At 34.1% G+C, this 26856-nt stretch overlaps 1 protein-coding gene across 1 annotated transcript in view; it reads left to right on the top strand.

The window, feature by feature from the left end:
* Znf292 (zinc finger protein 292) overlaps positions 1-26856 on the top strand; it is an 80413-nt gene that overhangs the window by 18515 nt on the left and 35042 nt on the right. The window contains exons 3-5 of the mRNA XM_026410773.2: positions 23951-24105; positions 24312-24390; positions 26664-26799. Of these exons, the coding sequence (XP_026266558.2) occupies positions 23951-24105; positions 24312-24390; positions 26664-26799 (370 nt within the window). The remainder of the gene's footprint in view (positions 1-23950; positions 24106-24311; positions 24391-26663; positions 26800-26856) is intronic.

Genomic DNA, 26856 nt, shown 5'->3' with positions numbered 1-26856 from the left:
ATCTTTTAGGTTATTAGTACATTTGGGAACTTAAGAATTTCTATCTGGTTGTTTCCTTTTGAAAAACTTGTCAAATGATAGTCATGTGAATTACCTTTAAAATTTTTCCCCAGATGAGAGGTTGAGTTAAAACAAAAACATACCTACACTCCTAGAGGATGTGAGACTAAGGGAAGCAGGTACAGAGAGCTATTGTGTTAATTTATTAGCACTAACTTGTTAAATGGTTTATTTGTAGATATCTAAATATAATAGTGTTCTGTTTGTTTTTGTTTTGCTTTTTTTTTTTTTTTTTTTTGGTACCAGGGATTGAACTACTTGGGAGCACTTGACAACTGCTTCACATCCCCAGCCCTATTTTGTATTTTATTAGAGACAGGTTCTCACCGAGTTGCTTAGTGCCTCACTTATGCTGAGGCTGACTTTGAACTCCTGATTCTCCTGCCTCAGCCTTGTGAGCCACTGGAATTACAGGCAAGCTCCACTGCACCTGGCTTCTTGTGGATGTTTTAAATCCCTAACTTTGCTAATTTTAAGACTTTAAGATTCCTTTCATATTTTTAATAACATTTATTGTATATTTACAGTTTAATGTTACTTTTATTTCCAGGAATTTTTCTCAATTCATTTCTAACTTATAGCTTTTGTGCATTCTGGTTCTGCTTTTTCTTTGAAATTATATGTATTTAAAATGGATAATGAAAATGTTTCTAGAAGTTGAAGGAGAAAAGAATAAAAGTGAATTAATAAATTATCAATTGTGTGGCACGGTTTGTTAAATTTGCAGCATTTAGTTGTCTATACTAATAACTAATAAATCTGCATATTGTATTAATATTATTATAAAAAATTCAGTGAGGGGCTAGGGATGTGGCTCAAGTGGTAGCGTGCTCGCCTGGCATGTGTGCGGCCTGGGTTCGATCCTCAGCACCACATACAAACAAAGATGTTGTGTCTGCCGATAACTATAAATAAATAAATAAATAAATATTAAAATTCTCTCTCTCAAATAAGTAAATAAATAAGTAAAATAAAAAATAAAAAATTCAGTGAAATAGCTGGGTGCTGTGGCGCACACCTATAATCCCAGCATCCTGAGAAACCTGAGGCAAGAGGATTACAAGTTCAAGGCTAGTCTCAGCAATTTAGTAAGGCCCTGAGCAAATCAGTGAGACCTTGTCTCAAAATTTTAAAGGGGTGGCTGGGGGCCCAGAGATATGGCTCACTGGTTAAGCACCCCTTGGTTCATCCCCTGGTTAAAAACACACACACACACCACTCACACACACCAGTAAAGCAGCAGGACAACAGAATCTCTTTGAGAAGTTTCCTACATCTTGTTCTATTACTTTAATTTTATTCTTTGGGACAATCTTGGGTAGACATATTGTTGAAAGTAAAACTGATTGCCTAATGGTCATCTTCCCAATGAAACATTCATTCAGTTAATATAAAATAAATCAAATTTTAAAAGCAAATGATATGTTCTGCATAGGAACTGATTGTTTCTTAAAATTAGATTATAATTTCTACATACACAGTGAATGTTATTGAAAAGGAAAAAATGCTTTTCAAAAAAAGTTACAAATAGTTATTTTGCCCTTTGCAGTTGAAATAATAGTGCTGTATCCAACTCTCTGACACCCAAGTTTTAGTAAAGGTGTGATGCACTAGAAAAAGTTTATGATTATGAGAAGACAAATCTTATGATCGTAAAGGAAAATAGGATGCTTTCCAACGGTAAAAGTAACAGGGATTTAAAATATATATTGCTATCGAATGCCTATCTCCTTGTAGACTGGCCCCTACAAGGAAATGTAACTTGAAATTCAAGCATTTTGTACAGTGAGTTCCATACATATGTAGACAGTTTCCCATTAGTCACACCTTGCATTTGTATGGTGCATTTGTTACAACTAATGAACTAATGTTGATATTAACAGAAGTTCATACTCTATTCAGATTTCCTTAGGTTTTTATGTTTTTTGTTTGTTTTGTTTTGCTTTTTGGTTAGTTGGTTAGTTTGGTTCATTGTTTGGGGTTAAACCCTGGATCTTGAGCATGATAAGCAGGTGCTTAAGGTACATTCTCAGTCCCAGATTTCCTTAGTTCTCCCCCGACCCCCCCCAGTACTAGGGATTGAACCAAGGGGCTCTCAATCACTGAGCCACATCCCCCAGCCCCCCCCACCATTTAACTTTTTTTTTTTTAGTTGTTGATGACCTTTATTTTTTTATTTTATTTTTTTAATTTTAATATTTATTTTTTAGTTTTTGGCGGACACAACATCTTTGTATGTGGTGCTGAGGATCGAACCCGGGCCGCACGCATGCCAGGCCAGTGCGCTACCGCTTGAGCCATATCCCCAGCCCAACCTTTATTTTTTATTTATTTATATGTGGTGTTGAGGATCGAACCCACTGCCTAACACATGCTAGGAAGCGCTCTCTCAACTTAGCCACAACCCCTAGTTTTTGTTTTAATGTTTTTTCTGTTTAGGACACTACACATATTACATTTAGTTGTCTATCTCCCTAGGCTCCTCTGATCTGGGATGATTTCTTAAATTTGATCGAACCCACTGCCTAACACATGCTAGGAAGCGCTCTCTCAACTTAGCCACAACCCCTAGTTTTTGTTTTAATGTTTTTTCTGTTTAGGACACTACACATATTACATTTAGTTGTCTATCTCCCTAGGCTCCTCTGATCTGGGATGATTTCTTAAATTTGATTTGATGATATTACAATTTTTAGAAGTACTGATGATGTTTTATATAGAATATTCTTCAATTGGAATTTGTCTGATTTTTTTTTCTTACAATTTATTCTTTCTTACTGGTTTGGATTTTCAGCACCGCATATAAATTAAGGTCCATTGATAACTAAAAAAAAAAATTATTTGGAATTCTTTCACATGGGTGATCTTTTCTCCATTTATTCAGTGATTTCTTTATATCATAATGTACTCTTGCTATTTATGTTGTACTCTGGGTTATAACCAGTACTTTTAATACTCAAGTTAGTCCTGAGCTTTGGCCATTGGGAGCTCTTTTGGTAGACACATGTTCCTTTGACATATTCTACATTCTTGTGTGCATGTGTGTATATGCATGCACATAACATGCTAGCACAAGTCTTCAGCTTTAGAAGAAAATTTGTGAAATAAGTATTAGCTTTCAGATACAGACAATCTCTTCATTTTTACAGGCTCTTTACCTGTAATACTCCATAATAACTAACACAATTTAACTTTTTTTTTTTTTTTTTAACTCTCAGCTTTCTTCATTGAAGTGCATTGTCAAAATACAACAGAGTCCAGATTTTGGGCTGATGATGTAGCTTAGGGCATCTTAAGCATGCACAAAGTCCTATCCTGTGTTCAAAAAGTTCTTGCACCAATGAAGATTGCTTTTGTTTATGTACAGAGGAGTTTACCAGGAAATGAAATTCTTAGGTCAGTGGACATACTTTTTTAAGAAGACAGCAAAAAAATTCCAGTTAATCTTTGAATCTTTGTTTTACGTTTGATCAATTTAAATTTTATTTGTGACATACAACTTTCTAGAAATTAGACTGTAATATAGAGTTTTTGATACACTAAGAACCAGTGAAGTTACTGGTTGGTGTGGGGTCACTGGTCTAACATATCCATGGAAATGTGATTTAACCATTAACATTCTTCCAAAGCAATAAATAGCTCTTTAGGTACCAAAGGCATCCTTTAACTCAGACTAAATATAACACTTTTTTGTGATTAGTTTTTGTTAACTCTCCAGCACATACTATTGATTGTCTTTTTCCTTTTTTTAATTTTTTATTTGTTTTAATTAGTCATACATGACAGTAGAATGTATTTTATGCACTTTGATATATCATTCATAATGGGATATAATTTCTTATTTTTCTGGTTGTACATGTTGTAGAATCACATTGGTCATGCAATTGTATATGTACATAAGTTAATAATGTCTGTTTCATTCTACTATCCTTATTCCCCTATCCCCTCCCCTCCCTTCACTCCACTCTACCCAAAGTAGCTCTGTTCTTCCCTAGTGCCCCCGCCCCCCCCCATCCCCATTGTGAATTAGCATCTATATATCAGAAAACGTTTGCCTTTGGGTTTTGGGGATTGGTTTATTTAGCTTAGCATGATATTCTTCAGCTCCATCTATGTACTGACTGGGGATATAGGTCAGTTGGTAGAGTGCTTGCCTAGCATGCACAAGGCCCTGGGTTCAATCGCCGCACCACCAAAAAAAGTCGTATTATTATTATTATTTCCTTTAAGTCATTGTTCATTTAAATGTTGGAGCAATACGAAGATATTATTTTTCTTATCCTGTTCCACCTTTCACTCCATGGGTAATTAATTACAAAATTAATATTATAGACTTTTTTCTTTTTGACTATTTTTAGTTGTAGATGGACACATTATTTTTATTTTATTTATTTTTATGTGGTGCTGAGGATTAAACCCACATATGCCAGACAAGCATTCCATCACTGAGCCACAACCCCAGCCCTCTAGACTGTTTCTTATGTAGTCATGTAGATATAATTCATTTAAATGTTCATACTTAAATAGTGAGATCATATATTCTATGCTATATTTTTTTTCATCTAATAATATATCCTGGACATCATTCTAGAGGAGTATATTTAAAGCAACCTTATTTTTTCTATATAACATTCCATAGAATGCCCATACCATAATTTATTAAATGATCTTCCACTGGTCATACTTAGGTTTTCTTCCACTAGTCAGACCCAGTGTACAGATAGTGTCACTCTACCCTTTTGGTAGTTTACTCCTTAGTCATAATTTTGCTTCCCATGATTTTAGCTATCTAACTGAAGTCAGAAAATATTAAATGGAAAATTGCAGAAATAAACCATAATTCTTTTGAGCTGTTCTGAATAGCCTGGTCAAACCTTCATCCTCTCCATTCCACCCAGGATGTGAATCATCTGTCAAGGGTATCCACACTGTATATATTACCTACTTGTTATCACTTAGTAACTAACTGGGTTATCAGATCAACTGTCATGGTAAAACAGTGCTTCTGTTCAATTTTAACCTTTATTTTACTTGATAATGCCCCCTCAATGCAAAAGAGTAGCAATGCTGACAATTTTGACAATTTCAGTTTCAGAGAGAAACCATAAACTACTTGCTTTAAGTAGCAAGATGAAAGCTCTCTAGATAATAAGGGAAAAAAAGTCCATATGTGATGTTGCTAAGATCTATGATAAGAACAAATATTCTATTCACGAAGTTATGAAAAGGGAAAAGAAATTTGTACTGACTTTGCTGTCATATCTCACACAACAGTGGTCACAGTATGTGATAAGTGCTTGGTTAAGGTGAAAAGGGCATTAAATTTGTATATGTATACATGGGGGAAACATAGTAGGCCTGTTTAACTATGTGCTTCATGTTCAGACATTTAGAAAAAGCAAACAAATTCATGCTTTGTTCATTGGTTTCATCAGCGACCTCAGGCATCCACTGGAGCCTTGAAATGTTTTCTCTGTAGATAAAAAGGATTACAGTATATCAGTATTTTTGCACAAAGGTGACAATGTTTGGTTAGGATTGTACCCTGGAACCAGAATTTTGGTTTACAGGGTATGCCCATATGAAATGTTTGGATTAATTTCTAGAAGTCCATATTGATAAGTATTCTACAGCACAGGTCATTTTTTAAAAAGATTTATAATTTTTTTGCCAATTTGTAGGTCAGAAAAGTACACTAACATATTTGACTGTAAATACATTCATAACTTCTTTATGGTACAATTAAAAGGCAGACAAGAGACTGGGTGAAAATGTTTGCAGCATAGTTGTTTTTATGGTTTGAGAGTATAATTTGCCACAGGATGAACTGCAGTTTCTTCTTGAAACTTTTGCTATATATGAGGAGGTCCAATAAAATTGATATCTTAGTAGTCTGGATCCAGTGCAACAATTCTTTGGTTTTTAAAAAATAAGTATAAATCCAGATGGTTTTTATGGTTATGTTCCCTCCCCAATGCAGTGAAAATAGCTTTTTGTGGTAAGTCACTTAGAATTCCACCATTATTTTATAACAGCTAGTGACTGTGCTTTCATGCATTTCTGTATGCATTATTTAATTTTTGCACAAAAAGATCATTTTACATGCTTTTATTATGGATACTACTCCAAACTCCCTAACCCTTCTAGGAAACTCTTATTAACTTAGGTTTGTGCCTTTCTGTAATTTTCTTTTTAAGTTCCTGTGGCTCTGCACACACATATATACACATATGCAGGAGTTGTCTTTGCCAGTTATGTTTTTTAAAAATGGGATGATGCACTTTATTGTATTTAATGTTTTATTAAATAACGGCTTATTTGACTCCAGTTGCCTCTGTAATATTCCATAGAGTAGCTATATTAGAGTTTACTTATTAATTTTTTATGAACAGTTACTTTGTTTCCAGTTTCTTATGTTTTTTTGGTACTGGGGATTGAATCCAGGTGTGCTTTACCACTGAGCTACATCCCCAATCTTTTTTATTTATTTTTTTTTTATTTTCAGACAGGGTTTGAGGGTGTCCTTGAATTTGTGATCTTCTTGCTTTAGCCTTGCAAATAGCTGAGATTACAGGTATGAAGCACCACTCCTGGCCTGCTGCCAAAGATGGAGAAGGTATGAGGGATTAGTAGGGACACTTAGATCCTGGGAAATTCAGAGTGGAAAACTTGCTTGTATCTTGAGAAACACAGTATTTATCATCAGAATAAACATTCAGAACTTCTAACAAGTGTGGAAAACAAAAATAAACTTGGTAGCACAAACAGGGAAAAGTATAATAAATGATAAGTATTGAAGGAATAAAATTAGCTATTTCATAAAATTGGTTTAAATTCATTCTTAAAGATTAAAGTTGTTTACACTCCAAAAAGAGTGAAAAAATTATAAAGGAAACTAATAGAAAGTAATGTTAAATAACAAAGCAATGAAATCTTTATTGAAAACCAAATATAAACTTGGTTACCTGTTATTCCTACTATTATTTAACATTATGTGAATGCTTTAATGTAATTTTAAAAAGCTATGCAAGAGAATTTTGTGAAAAGGGGGATTTGCCTTACCACATTTTAGAACCTAATAATATGTCAGCAATTATAGGAATAGAAAAATATATGAGAATACAGTACAGATTAGGAAGTTGGTGTATGACAACATAGTGTTCAATTCAGTGGGAGAAGTTTAAGATAAAAGGATTTGGGTATGATCTGTCCAAAGAATAAATAAAAATAGGGCCCCCTTCCTTCACTTTATAAATGTACAGAACTGGTTTTTGGATGGATTAAAGATGAAAATACTGGCACTCTTGCTAGGTATACTCTGAGGTACTGTAAAAATGACCTTGAGAGCTGAAACTACAAAGTGATCTTAATTTTATCAATTGGAAATTTTATGATTTTATTATGACTTAACATTTTATCAAACTATTAAAACTTTCTTACCACTGGTATAAATGTACAGAGAAATGAGGAAAAACAGTAAATTATGCACTGAAAATACACAAAAATTATAAAATAATACGTTGCTTAATATTTAAAATTATTTGGTTATTCTTCTTTGTGTGGTTCTGGGGATGAAACCCAGAACCTTACACACGCTAGGCAAGCACTTTGCCCTGAGCTATACCCCCAGCCCTAAAATTATTTAAAATATAGAAAAATTGAAAATTAAAGCATACTATCTCATAAAAGAATTTGTGAAGAGTAGTTTCAGTGGTGTTGCCTTCTCATGTAATTTAAAATACAGAGCAAGAATTTCTTCCATTGTTATCAAAATTATCATATTCTTTTCTAAGTTTATATTAATGCCCAACATTTTATAATTTGGATTTCCAATTTTATGAAATTGCTTTAATGTGAAGATATTACCTCTGGGACATCTTCATTCTGTCACAACCACTTTTCACTCTCACTTCCAGCATTGTCATTTTTTTTTCTTGGCTTTACTTTCATCTTTGTTGGCTAATTCTTTGTTTGATTTTATCCATTTTTGTAAAATGTCATGCGGATTTATCTCTGGGAGACAGAAAGACAACACAGTTACACAGTTTGCTATGTGTTTGTGCACCAAGTTAAGAAATCAGTGACCAATCACTGAGAGACTTTGAAAGAAGAGATGTGATTACAAATTTATTTCTAACTTTGAAGAATAATGTTTTTCCATCTTCAGTTTGGTTTTGTGCTAGGGTTAAAGGGGTTTTCAGGTTATTTCTATTTTAAGAATATTTTAAATATCTTTATAATAGATAATTCTTAATTGTTAATTTTTCCTGAAGAAGTAAAATGATTTGAACTATTGCTCTTTTAAGCAATGTCTAATATATATTGATCAGTATTTTTTTCATTGATTTAAAATTCGCTATATAAATATGAGGAGTTAAATCGGAGAGAACATTCAGGCAGCCAGAGATTTATGTCCTAAATGGCACTACTCTGCTTAAAATCTCAATCTTTTATTTATTTATTTGATACAGGGGATTGAACCTGTCAGGGGAACTTGACTGCTGAGCCACATCCCCAGCCCTATTTTGTATTTCATTTAGAGACGGGGTCTCATTGAGTTGCTTAGTGCCTCGCAGTTGCTGAGGCTGGCTTTGAACTCTTGATTCTACTTAATCTCAGTTTCCTGAACTGCTGAGATTACAGTCATGCACCCTCCACCTGGCTTAAAATTTCAATCTTAACCAAAACATTGCATGTTTAACCATGTGCTTCATGTTCAGACATTTTGAAAAAATGCTGACAGAAAATCATGTTTTGTTCATTGTGTTGAAACAGATTTGTGTGTGTGTTTAAAGCAATAGCAGGAATGATAGTATAAACTTATAGATGCATAAATTTGCATCTATACAATTCCCTATCATACTTGCTTTAGCTGCACCCTACCCATATTGATATGTTGTGTTTTACTATAGTTTGGGTCTGTGTATTCTCTGATTTATAATTTCTTAAATCTATGACTTAGAAGTACTTTTTAAAATTTTCAAGTTCGTGGTTTTCTTTGTAGGGATATTCTTTTGTTAATAGTGTCTAGCTTTATTGCATTGCATTCAGAGACTGTGAAATAATTGTTATTTCTTGTGACTACGTGGCCTCCTAGTTTGTGGTCAGTTTTTATAAATTTTTGTATTTGTAAAGAATGTATAAATGTAGGTTTCTTTAGACTTTCCTTTTTTTTCTTAGCTTAATTTTTTGATGATCAGTTTCATCTTAATAGAAATTTCTCCTAAAGCCATCGCATATGCTGTAATAATTCTTCGGACCCATTGCACAGCTACTACTAGCGGGGGAGGAGTATCTTACTTCCTTACCTCTCTTTCATGTTAATTTTCTGGATATCATTTTCATAACTTTCCTGGCTTATTCCCTCGTTTTGATGAAATTTCTCCTCAGTAGCATCCTGGAGGATGGGGGATATTCTTAGAAAGTTAAATTGTTGCAACTTGAATGTCTGAAAATGACTTTTCTGTCTTGGTACTTATAATTGTTAGATAGAAATAATTTCTTTTCAGTTTTTAATGCAGTGCTTTATTTTCCTTTTGCTTCAGTGTAGCCATTGGAAAGGTGCCATTAACTCCCTGCCAAACTTACTTTGATAATTTTCTTTGTCCTTGAGCTCTGACATTTTCTGAAAAAGTGTTTTGGCACAGTTCTACTTTGAGTAATTGATGAACACACAGTGGGTATTGTCATTCTTAAAATTGATGTCCTTATGGTCTAACTTGAACATTGTGAATTAATTCTTTAATTCTTCCCCTCTGTTTTGACATCTTGACTCCTGTCATTAATTATGGAAGTTCTAGTATTCTCCAAATCTTTTTCTTTTTTTCCTATCACTTTTACTTTACTTTCTTGGGAAATTTCCTCAGTTTACCTTTCAGCTCTCTTAATTGAAATTTTCATTATTATGTTTTTAATTTTCCCTAGTTTTTTTCCCTATAAATATTCCTTTATGATGTGTAATATGTTCTCTGGGTGTAATCTGCTCTCTCATCTCTCTGAGGATATTGATAGTTTCTTGCAATTTTGTCAGTCTATACTGACTCTAAGTTGCACTTTTCCCATTTGTTTGATCTCTTTCACATGCCAGAAGCTTTCCTCAAATGTCTAGTGGTCTTTAGATGTCCACTACTGAAGGTATACCATTAAAGAACCGATTGAAAGCTCCAAGACCATATGTGGAGTTTGTTGTGCTCTTCACCATAATGGGATCTAACTGGTAGTCAAGGCCTGGTGTCAGAATCTAGGTCTTTTCTCTCTGAGTTTGAGCTCCCACCTGAGGACTAATATTTTCACAATGAGTTCGAGAACAGGAGATGAAAAGGGAGATGGCTCTGTGGTTCATATGTAAAGTTGACTTAATGCCTGGAAAATAAAAGATAGTCCCCTCAACTGTGCCCACAACACCTCTTTAAAAACTCCTGTGCTTGGGGTGTAGAGTAGTAGTAGGTGCCTAGTTTAGATCTCTGAGTTATGAAGAGTACAAACCTGGACATAACTGCTTAAACATACTTGAAACCAATATTCTAATTTTTAGCATCACCTTCACCCCCATTTCCAGAGGCACCTACTCCTAAAACCTGAGCTCTTTGGTGATTCTTCAGAGTTAGTTTAGTTTTGTTTTGAAACCTAAAGCCTATATAGAAATCACTTTTCTTGGAGTGCCAATCTTACATTTGCTTTCCAGACTTTTTTTTTTTTTTTTTTTTTGGTGAGGGGTCAGGGTGTTGATGGGAATTGTGACTTTGCACATACTAAGCATGTACTCTACCACTGAACTACTACTGTACTCCTAGCTCTTGCTTTCTGATTTTTGAAATATTGTATCTCTTTACTCCATTCCTGTTTACTTATGTCTTGTGGGTTTATGCTACTTTAATAATTACCATAGTTTTAGTGAGGTTTGGGGAGAAAGTGGTACAAAATGTATGTCCACTATACCATTTTTATGTAAAACTTTAAATAAAATTTTATAACTTACATATCTATCAAATTCTCAGGGTTCAAAAGGTCAGAACCATAAAACTTTATTTCCCTTCTTTTAGTTGTGTACAGATGAGTTTTACAAAAGTTACATGATGTGTGATGTTGCAAAAGATTAAGCACAAAAATCCCACTCAATTTTATTGTTAGACATTTAAGAGATTTAACAAATATGAAGCAGTGCCATTCTCCACTCTTTTTTTTTTTTTTTTAAGGAAACACTTTATTTTATTTTTTGGTACCAAGGATTGAACTCATGGTTGCTTAACCACTGAGCCACACATCCCTAGCTCTTTTTATTTTTTATTTTGAGACAGGGTCTTGCTAAGTTGCTGAGGCTGGCTTTGAACTTAAAATGCTTCTGCCTCAGCCTCCTGATCCACTGGGATTGATTTACGGATGTGCACCACCACGTCAGGCAGGAAACACATTTTTTAATTAAAAATACTTTTTTGTATGTGTTAACATGATGGGTTTATTATTTTATATCCATTTGTATGAAGTATTCATTTTTATTTTGAATGTGGTGAGTATCAGTAGTTATAAATGACATAAACAAAAGCTCTGTGAGATCCTCAGTAAAGAGTAGTCATGAGATCAAAACATTTGTAAACCTATATATTTATTCTCGAGAATTCTAGATGTAGTTGTAGCATGAGTACCAAAGTATAAACATATCCAATGCTTTATTAGTCTTACTTTACATAGGACAATAATGTAATTTAATCCTCATGATCATTAAATTAAATACCTCTGTGGTCTTCTCTTTTGTTTTCTTTCCTCATAATCCTTAGGGGAACTAAAGGAAGCTACTGAAAGTTAATCCATGCTATCTTCACCCCCAGAGACAATATGTTTTGGTCTTTGCTCATATAAATAATGAGAAGTTAACTTAAGAGCCAAAAGTGTTCTAGTACCCCCCAAAAATAAATTTTTTGGACATGTTTATAGTCCAAATTAAATATAAAACTGGACTTGGGAAGTAACTCAGTGGTACGGTGCATGGTTAATATAGACAACAACACCCTGTGTTTGATCCCCAGTACCTCTAAAACTATAAAATTTTGAGTATGGGGGGGGGGGACAGAAAATCTTCAGAACTTAGGGTTAGGTAAAGATTTTTCAGATTTGTCACCAAAAGTATTATTCATAAAAGGAAAATTTAAGTAAATTGAACCTTTTCACAATTAAAATTTCTTGCTCTGCAAAAGACAAGCAACAGATTAGAAGAAAACATTTGATAATCACATAGTCAAAACAAGGTTTTATATCTACAATTTATGAAGAACTCTTCAGACTCAACTGTAAAGAAAAAAATGAGATCAAAACGTTTGTAAACCTATATTCTAGAGAATCCTAGATGTAGGTTGTAGCGTGAGTATAGCACTATAAACATGTCCAATGCTTTATTAGAACAGTTCCATGACCACAGGGCTCCCTTATGTAATTCTTTTATAATTCTACTCATCCCCTCAGAAAATGGGCAAAAGACATGAACCCAGACACTTCAATGAAAAAGAGAGATGACAAATAACAACATGAAAAAATGCCCAACATCAATATTAAGGAAATACAAAATAAAACCACTGTATCCATCACATACCCATCAGTAATGGTTAAAATTAAAAAAAAAATAGTGATAATACCAAATGCTTTCAAGGATATGGAGAAAACTGAATCACATGTTGCTGGTGGACATGTAAAACTGAACCGCTACTCTAGAAAATAGTTTGTCAGTCTCTTTGGAAACTACACACATACTTACTATATAACCCAGCAGTTACACTATTGAGCATTGATTTCAGAGAGGTGAAAATGTATGTCAACTCAAAAATCTGTAAAAGAATGCTCATACTAGCCTTTTCACAATAACAAGGAAACAGCCTAAGCATCTACCGGGAGGGAAATGGTTAAATGAAATTTAGTAAAAGAAACAAACTACTGACATGAACAACTTAGATCTCAAGGGAATTGTGCTGAAAAAAAAAATGGCACACTATATGATCCCATTTATGTGGCACTATTAAAATAAAATTTTGAGAGAGATGAGGAACAGATTAGTATTTGCCAGAGGTGAGGAACAAGGAGAGGGAATGAGTAGAATTATATAAGGGAGCCCTGTGGTCAAAAACTTTTATATCTTGATTGTGGTGGTAGTTAAAGGAGTCTGCACATCTGGTGAAATTGCATAGAGCTATACACAGACACACAAACACACACACAAGTAAGTACATGTAAAACTGGTGACACCTGAATAAGTTGTAGGAAGTGTATTAATGTCACTGTCCTGGTATTGATTTTTGTTAGTTACTTAAGATGCCATCACTGGGGAAAACTAAATGAAATAGTTCTAGAAGCTCTCTGTTCTTTTTTCCCCCCCCAACTTCTTTTGAATCTATACTTATATCAAAATAAAAAGGTTTTTTTAAATAAAAAAAACCTCAAAGTGTGCATTTTTGTTTCCAAATGGGTAAAAATTGGCTCTTAGGGAGCAAGACTTCAGATATACAATGGATGTTACCCATAAACAGATATACAAATTTGTCTTTGTATCATTGGGAATGGAAACAATTAGGTGGGAAAGTCAATGTCCTTATGAGAGGAAAATAATGGAAAAGAGGTTGAACAAACCACTATGCTAGGCATAAAACACCATCTTTAAACCTCCCTTTTGCTTGTATAATAGGTGTGGGGCTTTGGTTCCTCCTTCACTTAATAGAATTCTGATTTTATTCTCACATTTTCTTTCCTTCACATGGCTGTGCACTTTGGAGAAGCAGGCCCTAGGCAACATCCAGCCTTGTAGAGTTAGATTCTGATTTGCTTTAAATTCAGTCATGGGATTTCATTATGACTGAGCAATTTTCGTTCCTTTTGGTTCTGGGAGTCAAACTCATGCCTTTGCTCATTGGTAAACATACTTTCTGCCCCCAAGCTACACTCCCAGACCATGACTGAGTGTTTTTTTTACATACATGTGTGATGCACTACTGGCCAGTGAGATCGGAAGGTAACCTATTGATTGGAATTGGGTTTGGGATTTCTGGGAAAGGCTTTCTTATTCCTAAAAACCATAGTCACTTGTAGAGATAGTCTTTTCTCTAGTTATTGCCGAGTTTGGTTAAAAAGCCTGTTACACTTTCTTTGAGACCCAAAGTGTTAGAGAGGAAAGGGAGAAGGTACCATGTAGTGGTAGCAGATTGAAGAGATTGGTGGGTTCTTGAAGGTATTATTAAGCTACTAAACTAACCATCCTGGAATAAGTTCTTATGTGAGAAACCTTTTTTATTATTTTTCTGCTATGAGTTGGATTTTCTTCCTTTCAAGCAAAAGTCTAACCAATAAAGCAGTCAAGTTTTTTGATTCTACTATAGTTAGCAAATTCAAAAATGGTGCTTACCTCACAAAATTGTGAGGAATAATTGAAATATTATGGGTGAAAGGCACTTTGTAATTATAAAGTAATTTCATACATTTATATAGTTCAGTTACATTACCACAAATAGTGGTAAGTGGATAGAATGTTGCACAGCAAATGAGGCTACCTGTCTTTGCTATTTACTTATTTATATTGTGCATGTCACTGTACCCTTTAATGACTGCACTGTCAAAGTTTTAAATTATTCATTAGTAGTAGTAGTAGTAGTAGCAGCAGCAGCAGCAGCAGCAGCAGTCATAGTAGTTAGGGATTGAACCCAGGATGCTTAACTGCTGAGCCATATCCCCAGCACCCCCTCCCACCTTTTTAAAATTTTGAGTCAGGGTCTCACTAAATTGCTTAGGGCCTTGCTAAATTGGTGAGGCTGGCTCAAACACAACAATCTTCCTGCCTTAGCCTCCTGAGTCACTGGCATTACAGGTGTGTGCCATACCCCCCAGCTAATTATATGATTTTAAAATCTCTACTGACTCTGAAATGAATCTAATCATTCTTGGATTCTTGCCTGAAAGTCATGTACAGGTTAAGACAATAGAGTAGATACAAATTAGTAACCTTTTTTTTTTTTTTTTAATTGAAGAAAGCACAATTTCTTAACCATTTGTGTGTTTTGGTACTATTTCACAGTGGTTCTACTGATCTTAGTGGCTTGAAAACTGTCAATCTACTTACATGAATGTCAACTCTCAAAGCTTTAAACTGATTATGGATATTCACTTTTTAACCTAAATTGGTAATTTGTTCTACATCTAGTAAGTATGAGTGCATCATCAGTTTTCTTTTTCACACTGTCTCTCAGCATCCTTTTCTTCTGTCATCCTCGTGTATCCATTGTTTCTACATGACCTACAAATACCCACTTAAATGCTCTCTGTCTCACCAGTATCTGCTTCTCTCTCTTCCTTTATCTATAAAATGAGGTGAAAGAAGATAATTTTAAAAGTATTTTCTGGTTTTTGTATTCCATTACTTAACTACTTTTCTAATTTAAATCAGATTCTTAATTATTTATTGCTGCTGGGGCTTGAACCCAAAGCCTTATACATGCTAAGTATATACTCTACCACTGAGCTACACCCCTAGCTGCACAATTCATAGTTTTTTAAATTAAAAAAAATATATATTATTTTATTTTTGAGATGAATTCTCAATATGTTGCCCCAGACTGACCCTGAATTCCTGGGTTGTACAATCATATTGCCTCAGCCTCCTTAGTATCTGGGACTAAAGGAATGCATCACTGTATCTAATTCTGAATTTTTTTTTTTTTTTGTAGTTGTAGATGGACAGAATGCCTTTATTTTATTTGTTTGTTTTTCTGTTGTGCTAAGGATCGAACCCAGTGCCTCACACATGCAAGGCAAGTGCTCTGCCATAGCCCCAGCCTAATTCTGATATTTTTAATAAGTCCTATCAAGAAGTTTTTTGGGGGATGGGTTGTTTTGTTTTGTTGTTGTTTTTACTCTTGACATCAATTACAGAGTCTTGCACAATTTCTAACTTTGCAACACCAAAATTATTGTCTTACAATTAAATTCAGTTCCCACACTAACTTCCTGGTGTTAGCATTAACCCCCGTCCCCCACCACCACCACACATAGGCTTAGGCCTTGCTCACTTCTTTCAGGGGCCACCCTTGTGTCAGATTCTAATTGAAAGAATCAGGGCCTAAGGTTACTTGCATCTCTATCAGATGTGGCTACAAAGTTTGGAGGTCCTACTACCTCCTCTTAAGTTTTGATAGTTTGCTAGAATGACTCACAGAACTCAGAAAAATGCCATACTTACTATTGTAATTTATTATAAAGAATACAGATGCAGAGAGCCAGAGGTATAAGGGCAAGATCCGAAGGTCCCAAGTACAAAAGCCTTTGTGCCTCTAGAATTAGAGTATGTAACCCTTCTGGCACATGGATGTGATTGCCAGCTAAGAAGCTCCCTGAACCTGTTGTTTTGGGGGTTTATGTTGTTTTCATTACATAGGCATTGTTGATTCAATCATAGTTCATTAGAGATTGAATTCGTTCCAGGCCCCTTCCCTGATAGTCCCAAGCTTCTAATCATGTCATGTTGGTGACCAGTTCCCATCTGAAGCTATCTGGGTGCTCCTGAGCCAAAAGCTCCCTCATTAATATGTAAAAGACATCTTCTGGTTGGGTATAGGATATTGAACTCAGGGACACTCAACCACTGAGCCACATCCCCAACCCTGTTTTGTCTTTTACAAGGTCTCACTGAGTTGCTTAGCACCTCACCATTGCTGAATCTGGCTTTGAACTCATGATCCTCCTGCTTCAGCCTCCTGAGGCACTGGGATTACAGACGTGCCACTGCTCCCCACTAAAACATTCTTTATGACTCAGATTTCAAGGGTTTTAGGAGCTCTGTGCTAGAAACTGAAGATTAAAACCAAGGTTTTTGGGTTTTTTAATGCCATACCTTTATGTTTATGGCACAAGCCTGAAAGACTGATAATGAATTTAACAGCCCCTAACATGGAATGGTTGCATCATTGAATTCTCTATTTTCTTATATAGTCTTTTCTGGTTCATGTTGATTTTAACCAGGAACCAATTGTGCTAATACAAGTTTCCATCTTCTAGCAGTCCATGACTTGCTGTCACTGTCATTTGAGTGAAATAATTGGTCAGAAAGATTGGAAAGTATAACCATTTCAGATGTGTAAGAAATATATTTGAGGGATTCTCAGAAAAAAGTTGGAATTCTCTTGCAAATGTGAATGTGGATTGGCATGTGTAAAATACTGTTATGACTAATCAGGTATGAGTCTTTAATTTCTCTTTTCATAATGAAGCCTAAATCATCTTGGGAATAGGGTAGGCAGCCTCAAATAATTTTCCATATTTTCTATAGTGTCATTCATTCAAATTACATTTTAGGAACTTCTTACCTCCTTAAAGAATACTTCGAGAGTACCCCCTATACAGAAACACTGATTTTTTTTTTTTTTTTACTCCTCTAGGATCTAGATTCCTACCTTTCATTAAAAGTTTATAAAGATCACAATGGACACAACTGAAATGCAGGTGATAATCAGAAACTAATTTGAAAATTTATACTCTAGTAAAATCTTGAAGACATCAACAAATTTCTAGAGACACATGACCTACCCAAATTGAATTAGGAGGACATAGAAAATTTAAACAGATCAATTTCCAGCAATGAAATTGAAGATGCCTTCAAAAGCCTACCAACAAAGAGAAGCCCAGGACCAGACAGAATCTCAGCCAAGTTCTATAAGACCTTCAAAGAAGAATTAACACCAATACTTCTCAAATTATTCCATGAAATAGAAAAGGAGAGAACCCTTCCATACTCCTTCTATGAAGCTACTATCACCCTGATACCAAAACCAAACAAGGACATATTAAGGAAAGAAAACTGCAGACCAATATCCCTGATGAACATAGATGCAAAAATTCTCAGTGAAATACTGGCAAGTCATGTACAAAAACATATTAAAAAGATAGTGCACTACAATCAAGTGGGATTTATCCCAGGGGTGCAAGGTTGGTTCAACATAGGGAAATCAAGAAACGTAATAATCACATGATTATCTCAAAGATGAAAAAAAAAAAAACCCACACATTTGATAAAATATAGTATCCCTTCATGTTCAAAACACTAAAAAAACTAAGAATAGTAGGTATACCTCAACATTGTAAAAGCTATATATGCTAAGCCCAAGGCCAAAATCATTCTAAATGGAGAAAAATTGAAATCATACTCTCTAAAAACTGAAACAAGACAGGGATGCCCTCTTTCACTACTTCTATTCAACATAGTCCTTGAAACTTTAGCAAGAGCAATTAGAAGAAAAATTGTGCTCTATAATGTGTAGTATGAATTGTAATGCATTCTGCTGACATATATAACAATTAGAATTGAAATTGAAATATATAGGTGTATGTATATAAATATTGGAAATAAACTAAGGAAAGAAATTAAAAGAATATGAATAGGAAAAGAAGAACTCAAACTATCACTATTTGTCAATGACATGATTCTATGTTTAGAAGACTCAAAAAACTATTACACATGCCAATCAACATTTGCAAGAGAATTTTAACTTTTTTCTAAGCATCCCAACTCCCATAAATCAATTGCATTTCTATTCATCAATGATGAATCATCTGAAAGAGAAATTAGGAAAACTATCCCATTCACAATAGCCTCAAAAAAAAAATTGGGGAATGACTCTAACAAAAGAGATGAAAGACCTCTCCATTGAAAACTACAGAACACTAAAAGAAATTGAAAATGACTTTAGAAGATGGAAAGAGCTTCCATGTTCTTGGATAGGCAAAATTAATATTGTCAAATGACCATATTACCAAAAGTGCTATACAGTATTAATCTAATTCTTATTAAGATTCTGATGATGTTCTTTATAGAAATAGAAAAGGCAGTCTGAAATTTATTTGGAAAAATAAGAGGCCCAGAATAGTTAGAGCAATCCACAGTGAGAAATGTGAATGAAGTAAGAGGCATCACAATATCAGACCTTAAATTATATTATACTACCAACGTAAATACAGTTATCTCAGATAAAGGCACCGTAAACATACATTGGAGAAAAGATAGCCTCTTTAACAAATGGTGCTGGGAAAACTGGAAATCCATATGTAACAAAATGAAATTAGACCCCTCTCACCCTGCACAAAAGTCAAAGTGGATCAGGGACCTAGGTATTAGACCAGAGACCCTGTGCCTACTAGAAGAAAAAGTAGGCCCAATCTCCATCGTGTCAGCTTAGGAACCAAATTCCTCAACAAGACCCCTAAAGTCAAGAAGTAAAATCAGGAATCAAAAAACTGGATGATATTAAACTTAAAAGCTTCTTGACATCAAAGGAAGCAATTAAGAACATGAAGAGAAAGCCTTCTTTGCCACCTGCACCTCAGATAGAGCATTAATCTGAAAGATACACGAAGAACTCAAAAAACTGAACACCAAAAATAAAACACCAAATAACCCAATCAATAAATGGGCAACAGAACTGAACAGACACTTCACAGAAAAAGAAAGACAAATGGTCAGCAAACATGAAAAAAATGTTCAATATATCTAGCAATTAGAAAAATACAAATTAAAACTACGTTGAGATTTCATCTCCAGTCAGAATGGCAAAAATAAAGAATAAAAATAACAATAAATGTTGGTGAGAATGTGGAGGAAAGAGTACATTTGTACAATGCTGGTGGAACTGCAAATTGGTGCAACCACTCTGGAAAGCAGTGAGGAGATTCCTAAAAAAAAAAAAAAAAAAAAAGAGAAGAACAAAAACTTGGAATGGAACCATCATTTGACCCAGTTATCCCAGTCCTCAGTTTATATATAGAGGACTTAAAATTGGCATACTATAGTGGTGCAGCCACTGCAATATTTATAGCAGTTTAATTCACGATAGCTAAACTATGGTACCAACCTAGGTACCCTTCAACAGATGAAAGGATAAAAAAATGTGGTACATATACACGGTGGAGTATTATTCAGCCATAAAGAATAAAATTATGGAATTTACCAGTAAATGGATGGAACTGGAGAATATCATGCTAAGTGAAATAAACCAATCCCAATAAACCAAAGGCCTGATGTTCTCTCTGATATGCAAATGCTGACTCACATCTGGAGATGGGGGTGAAGGTTCCCTGGATTTTACAGGGGGTAGTGTGAGTAACGGAGGTGAGATGGGAATAGGAAAGACAGTAGAATGAATTGGACATAACTTTCCTATGTTCATATGTGAATACATGACCAGTGTAACTCTACATCATGTACAACCACAAACATAGGAAGTTATACTTCATGTATTTTTGATATGTCAAAATGCATTCTACTGCCATGTAAAATTAAAAACGAGTAAAAGATTTTTTTTTTTTAATTTATGAAGGGTTTTATCTTCAGATTTCTGGGTATTTCAAATTTAGGTGAAGCTAGGGAACTTACCTCTGTTTCTTTTTGTCCCCATAAAGAATCTCTCTGATTGCTAGAGATGTTAAACACTTTTTCATATATTTGTTGGTCAATTGTATTTCTTCTTCTATGAAGTGTTTTAGTTCCTTAGCCCATTTACTGATTGGGTTATTTGGGTTTTTTGTTTTGTTTTGGGGTTTTTTTGGTGGTTTTTTGGTGTTAAGTTTTTTGAGTTCTTTATATGTCCTAGAGATTAATGCTTTTTCAGAGGTGCATGTGGTAAAGATTTTCTCCTAATCTGTAGGCTCTCTCCTCACGTTATTGTTTCCTTTACTGAGAAGAAGCTTTTTAATTTTAATCCATCCCATTTATTGATTTTTTTATTTTTCTTCTTGCACTTAGTAGTCTTGTTAAGGAAGTCAGATCCTAGGCTGACATGGTGCAGATTTGGGGCCTATTTTTTGTTTTTTTTTTTTTCCTATTAGGTGCAGGGTCTCTGTTTTAGTGCCTAAGTCTTTGATTCACTTTGAGTTGACTTTTGTGCAGGGTGAGAGATAGAGGTTTAATTTCATTTGCTACATATGGATTTCCAATTTTGTCAGCATCATTTGTTGAATAGACTATATTTTCTCTGGTGAATGTTGTTGACACCCTTGTCTAGTATAAGGTAACCATATTTATGTGGGTTCGTCTCTGTGTCCTCTATTCTGTATACACATACATTGCTGGTGGGACTGCAGATTGGTGCAAGCACTATGGAAAGCAGTATGGAGATTTCTCAGAAAACTGGGACTGGAACCACCATTTGACCCAGCTATCTCATTCCTTAGTTTATACCCGAAGAACTTAAAATCAGCATACTATAGTGACACAGCCACATTAATGTTTATAGCAGCTCAATTCACAATAGCTAGACTATGGAACCAACCTAGGTGTCCCTCAGTACATGAATGGATAAAGAAAAATGTGGTATATAAAATATACTACAATGTGGTATATGAAATATAACTCAGCTTTAAAGAAGAGTGAAATTATGGCCTTTGCCAGTAAATTGGAGTTGGAGAATATTATGCTAAGCGAAATAAGCCAATCCTACAAAACCAAAGGCAGAATGTTTTCTCTAATATGCGGATACTAATTCACAATAAGGCGGGGGGGGGGGCACTAGGGAAAAATAGCATTACCTTTGATTAGGTAGAGGGAAGTGATGGGAGGAGGGGAGGAAGGGATGTGGGGATAGGAAAGATAGTAGAATGAAACAGACATTATTACTATATATATTACTATATATATATGTGTATATATATGACTACATGACTAATATGATTCTGCAACATGTACACTCAGAAAAATGAGAAATTATGTCCCATATAAGTATGATATATTAATGTGCATAAATGCATTCTACTGTCATGTGTAACTAATTAAAACAAAAATTTTTTAAAAAACGTCTATTCTGTATGATGAAGGATTTGAATTTAGTGGAACTGTGAGGTAAGGTTGAAAATATAGCTCTGAAAGCAGAATGGTTTCCAGGCACAATTGTGAAAGATTTGTTTTTGTTTTTTCCTTATTCACTTCAACTTACCTGAAATTTTTGCTGTTGGAATTGGTTTTGGACCTAATTGAATGTCTCCTGTCCCATCCATCTCTACATCCCATACTGTGGCTATAGTTTTTCTGTCTTTTCTCTAATTATTCTGATTATCCATATTTGCCCTCACTTGTTAGGGTGAAAGAAAAGGAGAGAAGATCAAGGTCTCTTCTGAGAAATTGAGCTGTTACTATGTTGCCCTTTTATTGACTAGATGTATCTATTCTTTTCTTCCTTACTCTGTTTGATCATTTTCTACTGCTATTTGGATGTTAGTAGAGAACACAAGGTATTGTCTTTTTTTAAGTGGTTAGATCATAGAATGTATTTCCCACCTTTTTTGCTTCTTTCATGCTTTTTATTTTAATAGCTACTTCTGTATGCTGGAGGATACAAACCTTCTGGATAAAAGCCCTTCAGGATATCCTGCCCTGCCCGCTGACCACCACATTTTTTAAAGGAAAGGATACCTGAATTTCCTTATGTGTGATTAAATGTGTTTTAAGCCCTGAAATATGAAGAGGACCAATTATAGCAATCTTATATTGTTTTTAAAAAATTTCATCTGAGTCCTGTTTCATTTAACATAACTGGAGAACCTATTATATAGTTTTTAGTAACTCATTATTTTAATAGCTATAGTGTCTTAATATGTATATTTCTGTGTACCTACTGCTACTAATTTCTTCTCTTTGTTTGGTAAGACAACATTTTCAAAAAGTGATTATAGTTTGGACACCCATAGTCCCAGCAACAGAGGAGGCTAAGGCAGGAGGATCATAAGTTCGAGGCCAGCCCCAGCAACTTAGTGAGATCCTGTCTCAAAATAAAAATGTGTGGTGATAGAACATCTCTGGATTTTATCCCATCATTGCAGAATAAATCAATTGATAATCAAGATTGAGTAGAATTTGAGGGCTAGGATTGTGGCTCAGTGGTAGAGTGCTTGCCTCACGTGAGAGACACTGGGTTCGATTCTTAGCACCACATATAAATAAATGAATAAAATAAAGGTCCATCAACAGCTAACAAAAATTTTAAAAAGCACAAAAATTAAGTAGAATTTGAAATATTTACTTTATTGGTGTGATGAATGTTTTTAGTTTAAAAATCCAACACTATTACAAAAATCATTTGACCTTATAATCATTCTTTAATATCTTTAATATTGGCTTTATATGTGAGGTCTTTAGATTGCTTTTTGATAGGTTTTATCATTTAAAAAGTTATGTTAGGCAGCTGCAGTGGCACATGCCTATAATCTCATCTACTCAGGAGGCTGAAACTGGAGGTTGCAAATTCAACGCCAGCCTGGGCAACTTTGAGAACCTGTGGGGTCAGGGGAGGACTAGGGATATAGGTCAGAAGTAGAGGAGGGCTCCTGTTAAATCCCCAGTACTGCCAAAAACAAGTGAAAATTTGTTGTTGTGTACTTTTTTTTTTTTTTTTAATGGACCAAAAAAGTAAATGTCTTCTTTGACCATACGTGGTTGAATTGTTATTAGGTATTGGATCTTCTACTCCCTGTACAAAAAGTAGAAAACAAATGTTCTTTTAAAAATTCTTCACTGCATGTCTGGTCAAATGTAGCTTGCCCAGGTGCCTTCTTTTTAAAATAAGTTAAATCTTAGCAATTCTGGGGTGAAAGGTGACATTTTGTCTAGGGAAGAAAGTAGATGATAATGCTTGCACCGTTTAAAACTAGTGTTGATGAAATGAAGCTATTGCTGGAATTAACACTAATCTTCTCTCCTACAGAGAACTGCTAGAAATATGACTAGTCTTTATTTCTTTTAATATTTAGTATAAACTATTTTTTTTATAAACTAAGAATGTTATTTTTAAAAATTTCTCAGGGAGGAAAGGAAAACAGTTGAGGAGTCAGTGTGTATTTTGATGTACATTTTAAATATTTTTTGTTGTTGTTTTTTCTAAAACAGACACTCCTTGAATATGCAGAGAAATGGAAAACTTCAGAAGACCCCTTACCTTTACTGGAGGTATACACAGTGGCTATCCAAAGTTTTGTTAACGCCCGACCTTATCTTACCTCTGAATGTGAAAATGTAGCATTGGTTCTGGAACGCTTGGCATTGTGAGTAGACCTTTGAGTAAATAAAAAACTGTATTTAGCTTTTTTTTTTTAATTAAAAACTTTATCAGATCTTATAATTCAATTTTAAATAGATTATCTATAGGGAGTCCACCGATAATATTAGAATTAGTGATATTATTTCACTTTGAATTTTGATAATTATTAATTAATAATTATTTGTATCTTACCAACTTTTTGTTTTTTAGAAGCTGTGTTGAACTTTTATTGTGTCTACCTGTTGAGTTATCAGATAAACAGTGGGAACAATTTCAAACACTGGTACAGGTGAGAATATTTACCTATGAGATTTAATATGAGTATATTGTATGTCAGTTTTCCTTATTCTTAAAAAATTATTTGACTAAACTATAAAACATCTAGGTAATGACTGATATCAGTTGCTGCTTTTATTAACAGTGGTGTCTTGCATACAATACATGCTCAAAAAATGTTTGCCAAGTGAATGTATCCATTTAGATAGACAGGTTGAATATTGCACAAATCTTTAAAATCAGATAATTAGGACTTTATCAAAGCAGTAAAGGAAGACAAAATAAAATGCCCTGATTTGGCTTCAGAACAGTTTGACTATTTGCCAGAAATATGTACTGTGTTTTTAGGAATTTAATGTGTCTAATTTAATTCTTATGGAAACTTTGTGGGAATAGGTATATTTTCCCCATTTTAAAGGTGAAGAAACTGAGGCTCATACTCTAAAATGTTTTATCTGCTCCATATTTATACAGTTAATATCATAGTTACTTGAACCAAGGTTCTTCATTCAAAGTCCATGCTTTTCCTTTTATATGTGAAAACACATGCTTTATTTCTCAGTGCCATTACTGCTTATGTATAGTACTACACAATTTAACATATAGTTTTCAGTAGTATTTTTAAGAGCATTAAATTTTATTTCAAGTACTAGATTGTGTTGACTGTACTATTTTCAAGTGAATTTTGATTAATTGCTCAATTAAAAAGTATTTTCTTGCTAGCTGGTTTCAAAAGGTACAGTTTCCCTCCCTCCCTCTAGCCAAAGTTTTTAAAATATTTTTGGCATTATATTTTTTTGTAAGAAGTATATTTAAAAGGATTAGCCTTATATTTTGGAAGCATATGAAATAAGCTATGGAAATAAAATTTTCTATTTTAATATTAAAAGTCAAAATATACATCCAATGCAAGCTTCTTGAAGGTAGAATGCTTAGAGTAACTTTGTTGAAATGATATTGTCTTGTCCTTTTTGTCATACTGCAGCTAAATTTTTGATTATGCAATTTCTACTTTGGCATATTCGTAACTTGTGTCTTAGTTCCCTCCTTCCCAGGTGTTTATTTTCGGGTAAATAATTATTTCATAACTTTTCCTCATTTGACATTCAGATGTATCCTACTACCAAGTTAATTTAAAAAAAAAATTCATGCTACTAATTTTGTTTGCCAAATTAAGATAAACTTTTAAAACAAAAGTATTAGTTGATACTTTTTCATATAGATTATTAAGAAGGAAATCATGCTTGTGTGTGTGTGTGTGTGTGTGTGTGTGTGAGAGAGAGAGAGAGAGAGAGACACACACACACAGACACAGACAGGCAGAGATATGCTGGGGATCAAATATGAGGCCTCACATCTGTTAGGCAAGTTCTCTACCACCATCTACACCCCGGTCCCAGGAAATAAATGTTTTTAAAACCCTGTATCTTCAACTATTGCTCAAAGAAAATTCCTTATAAAGTATTTGAACTTTGTTAAAATGAGAAGATTTTGAGGAATCATGTTTTTGTTTGAATATAACATGTAGTTTTAGGAGTTTCCATGACACTTTAAAGACTTGCTTAATAGCATTTATTTTATTTTCCCTGTGTTTTAATTGTTCAAATACTTCTTTATCCCACCAGAGGGTAAGCCCCATAAAGGCAGGAGCTATTTGCTCTCTTCACCAATACTTTGCTCATAGAATGTCTCAATAAACATTTTCTGAATGAATAAAAACAATTGGTCTTTGGTGGATTGAAGGATATGCTGAGTGCATGAACACTTGGAAACAACTAGTAAGCAAGGTTCAGTATCATCTTTAATGTAAATTTGCCAAGGCTGTGTAATAAACAAATGAAAAATCATGGATTTAGTTATTTCCATAAGTTCCTTTTATGGTGTGTATATGTTGTGACTTACACCATGGTGCAGATCTTTCTATTAATAGTATAAGAATTTTTAGGGAAAACAGGATATAAAATATGTAATGTCTTTAATGCTGATATTCTGATAGTTTCCTTGAGAATAAACTTTACTTTTGGTTTAGATTTTGGAAAAAAAAATTATGTGAGCTTCTTTCCATAAATATATTTATTTAAGATATACAGTTGATCTATTTCTTATCTTTGTAATTCATCATTAAATGTGAGAAGTAATGGAATTTAGAACTTTGCAATGTGACATGAAATTTTTAAGATACGAGTCTTATTTTCCAAAAGTTTAGTATTATATTTAAAACCTGATAAGTTTGCTTTAAAAAAAAAATCTGTTGTAATTCTTTGGATGTTTATTTAATATTTATAGGTAGCTCATGAAAAGCTGATGGAGAATGGCAGCTGTGAATTGCATTTTTTAGCTACTCTAGCTCAAGAGACTGGGGTGTGGAAAAACCCGGTACTGTGCACTATTCTTTCCCAGGAACCATTGGATAAGGATAAAGGTAAATTTTCTAGAGAGAGAGAAAAAAAGAATTATAGATTAGAGAAAATAAGTAAAG

This window comes from Urocitellus parryii, chromosome 8 (assembly GCF_045843805.1).
Source record: "Urocitellus parryii isolate mUroPar1 chromosome 8, mUroPar1.hap1, whole genome shotgun sequence".
In the NCBI taxonomy this organism is placed as follows: Eukaryota; Metazoa; Chordata; class Mammalia; order Rodentia; family Sciuridae; genus Urocitellus; species Urocitellus parryii.
Note: the sequence above shows the minus strand (reverse complement) of the source record. Positions and strands in the feature narration are given on the sequence as shown.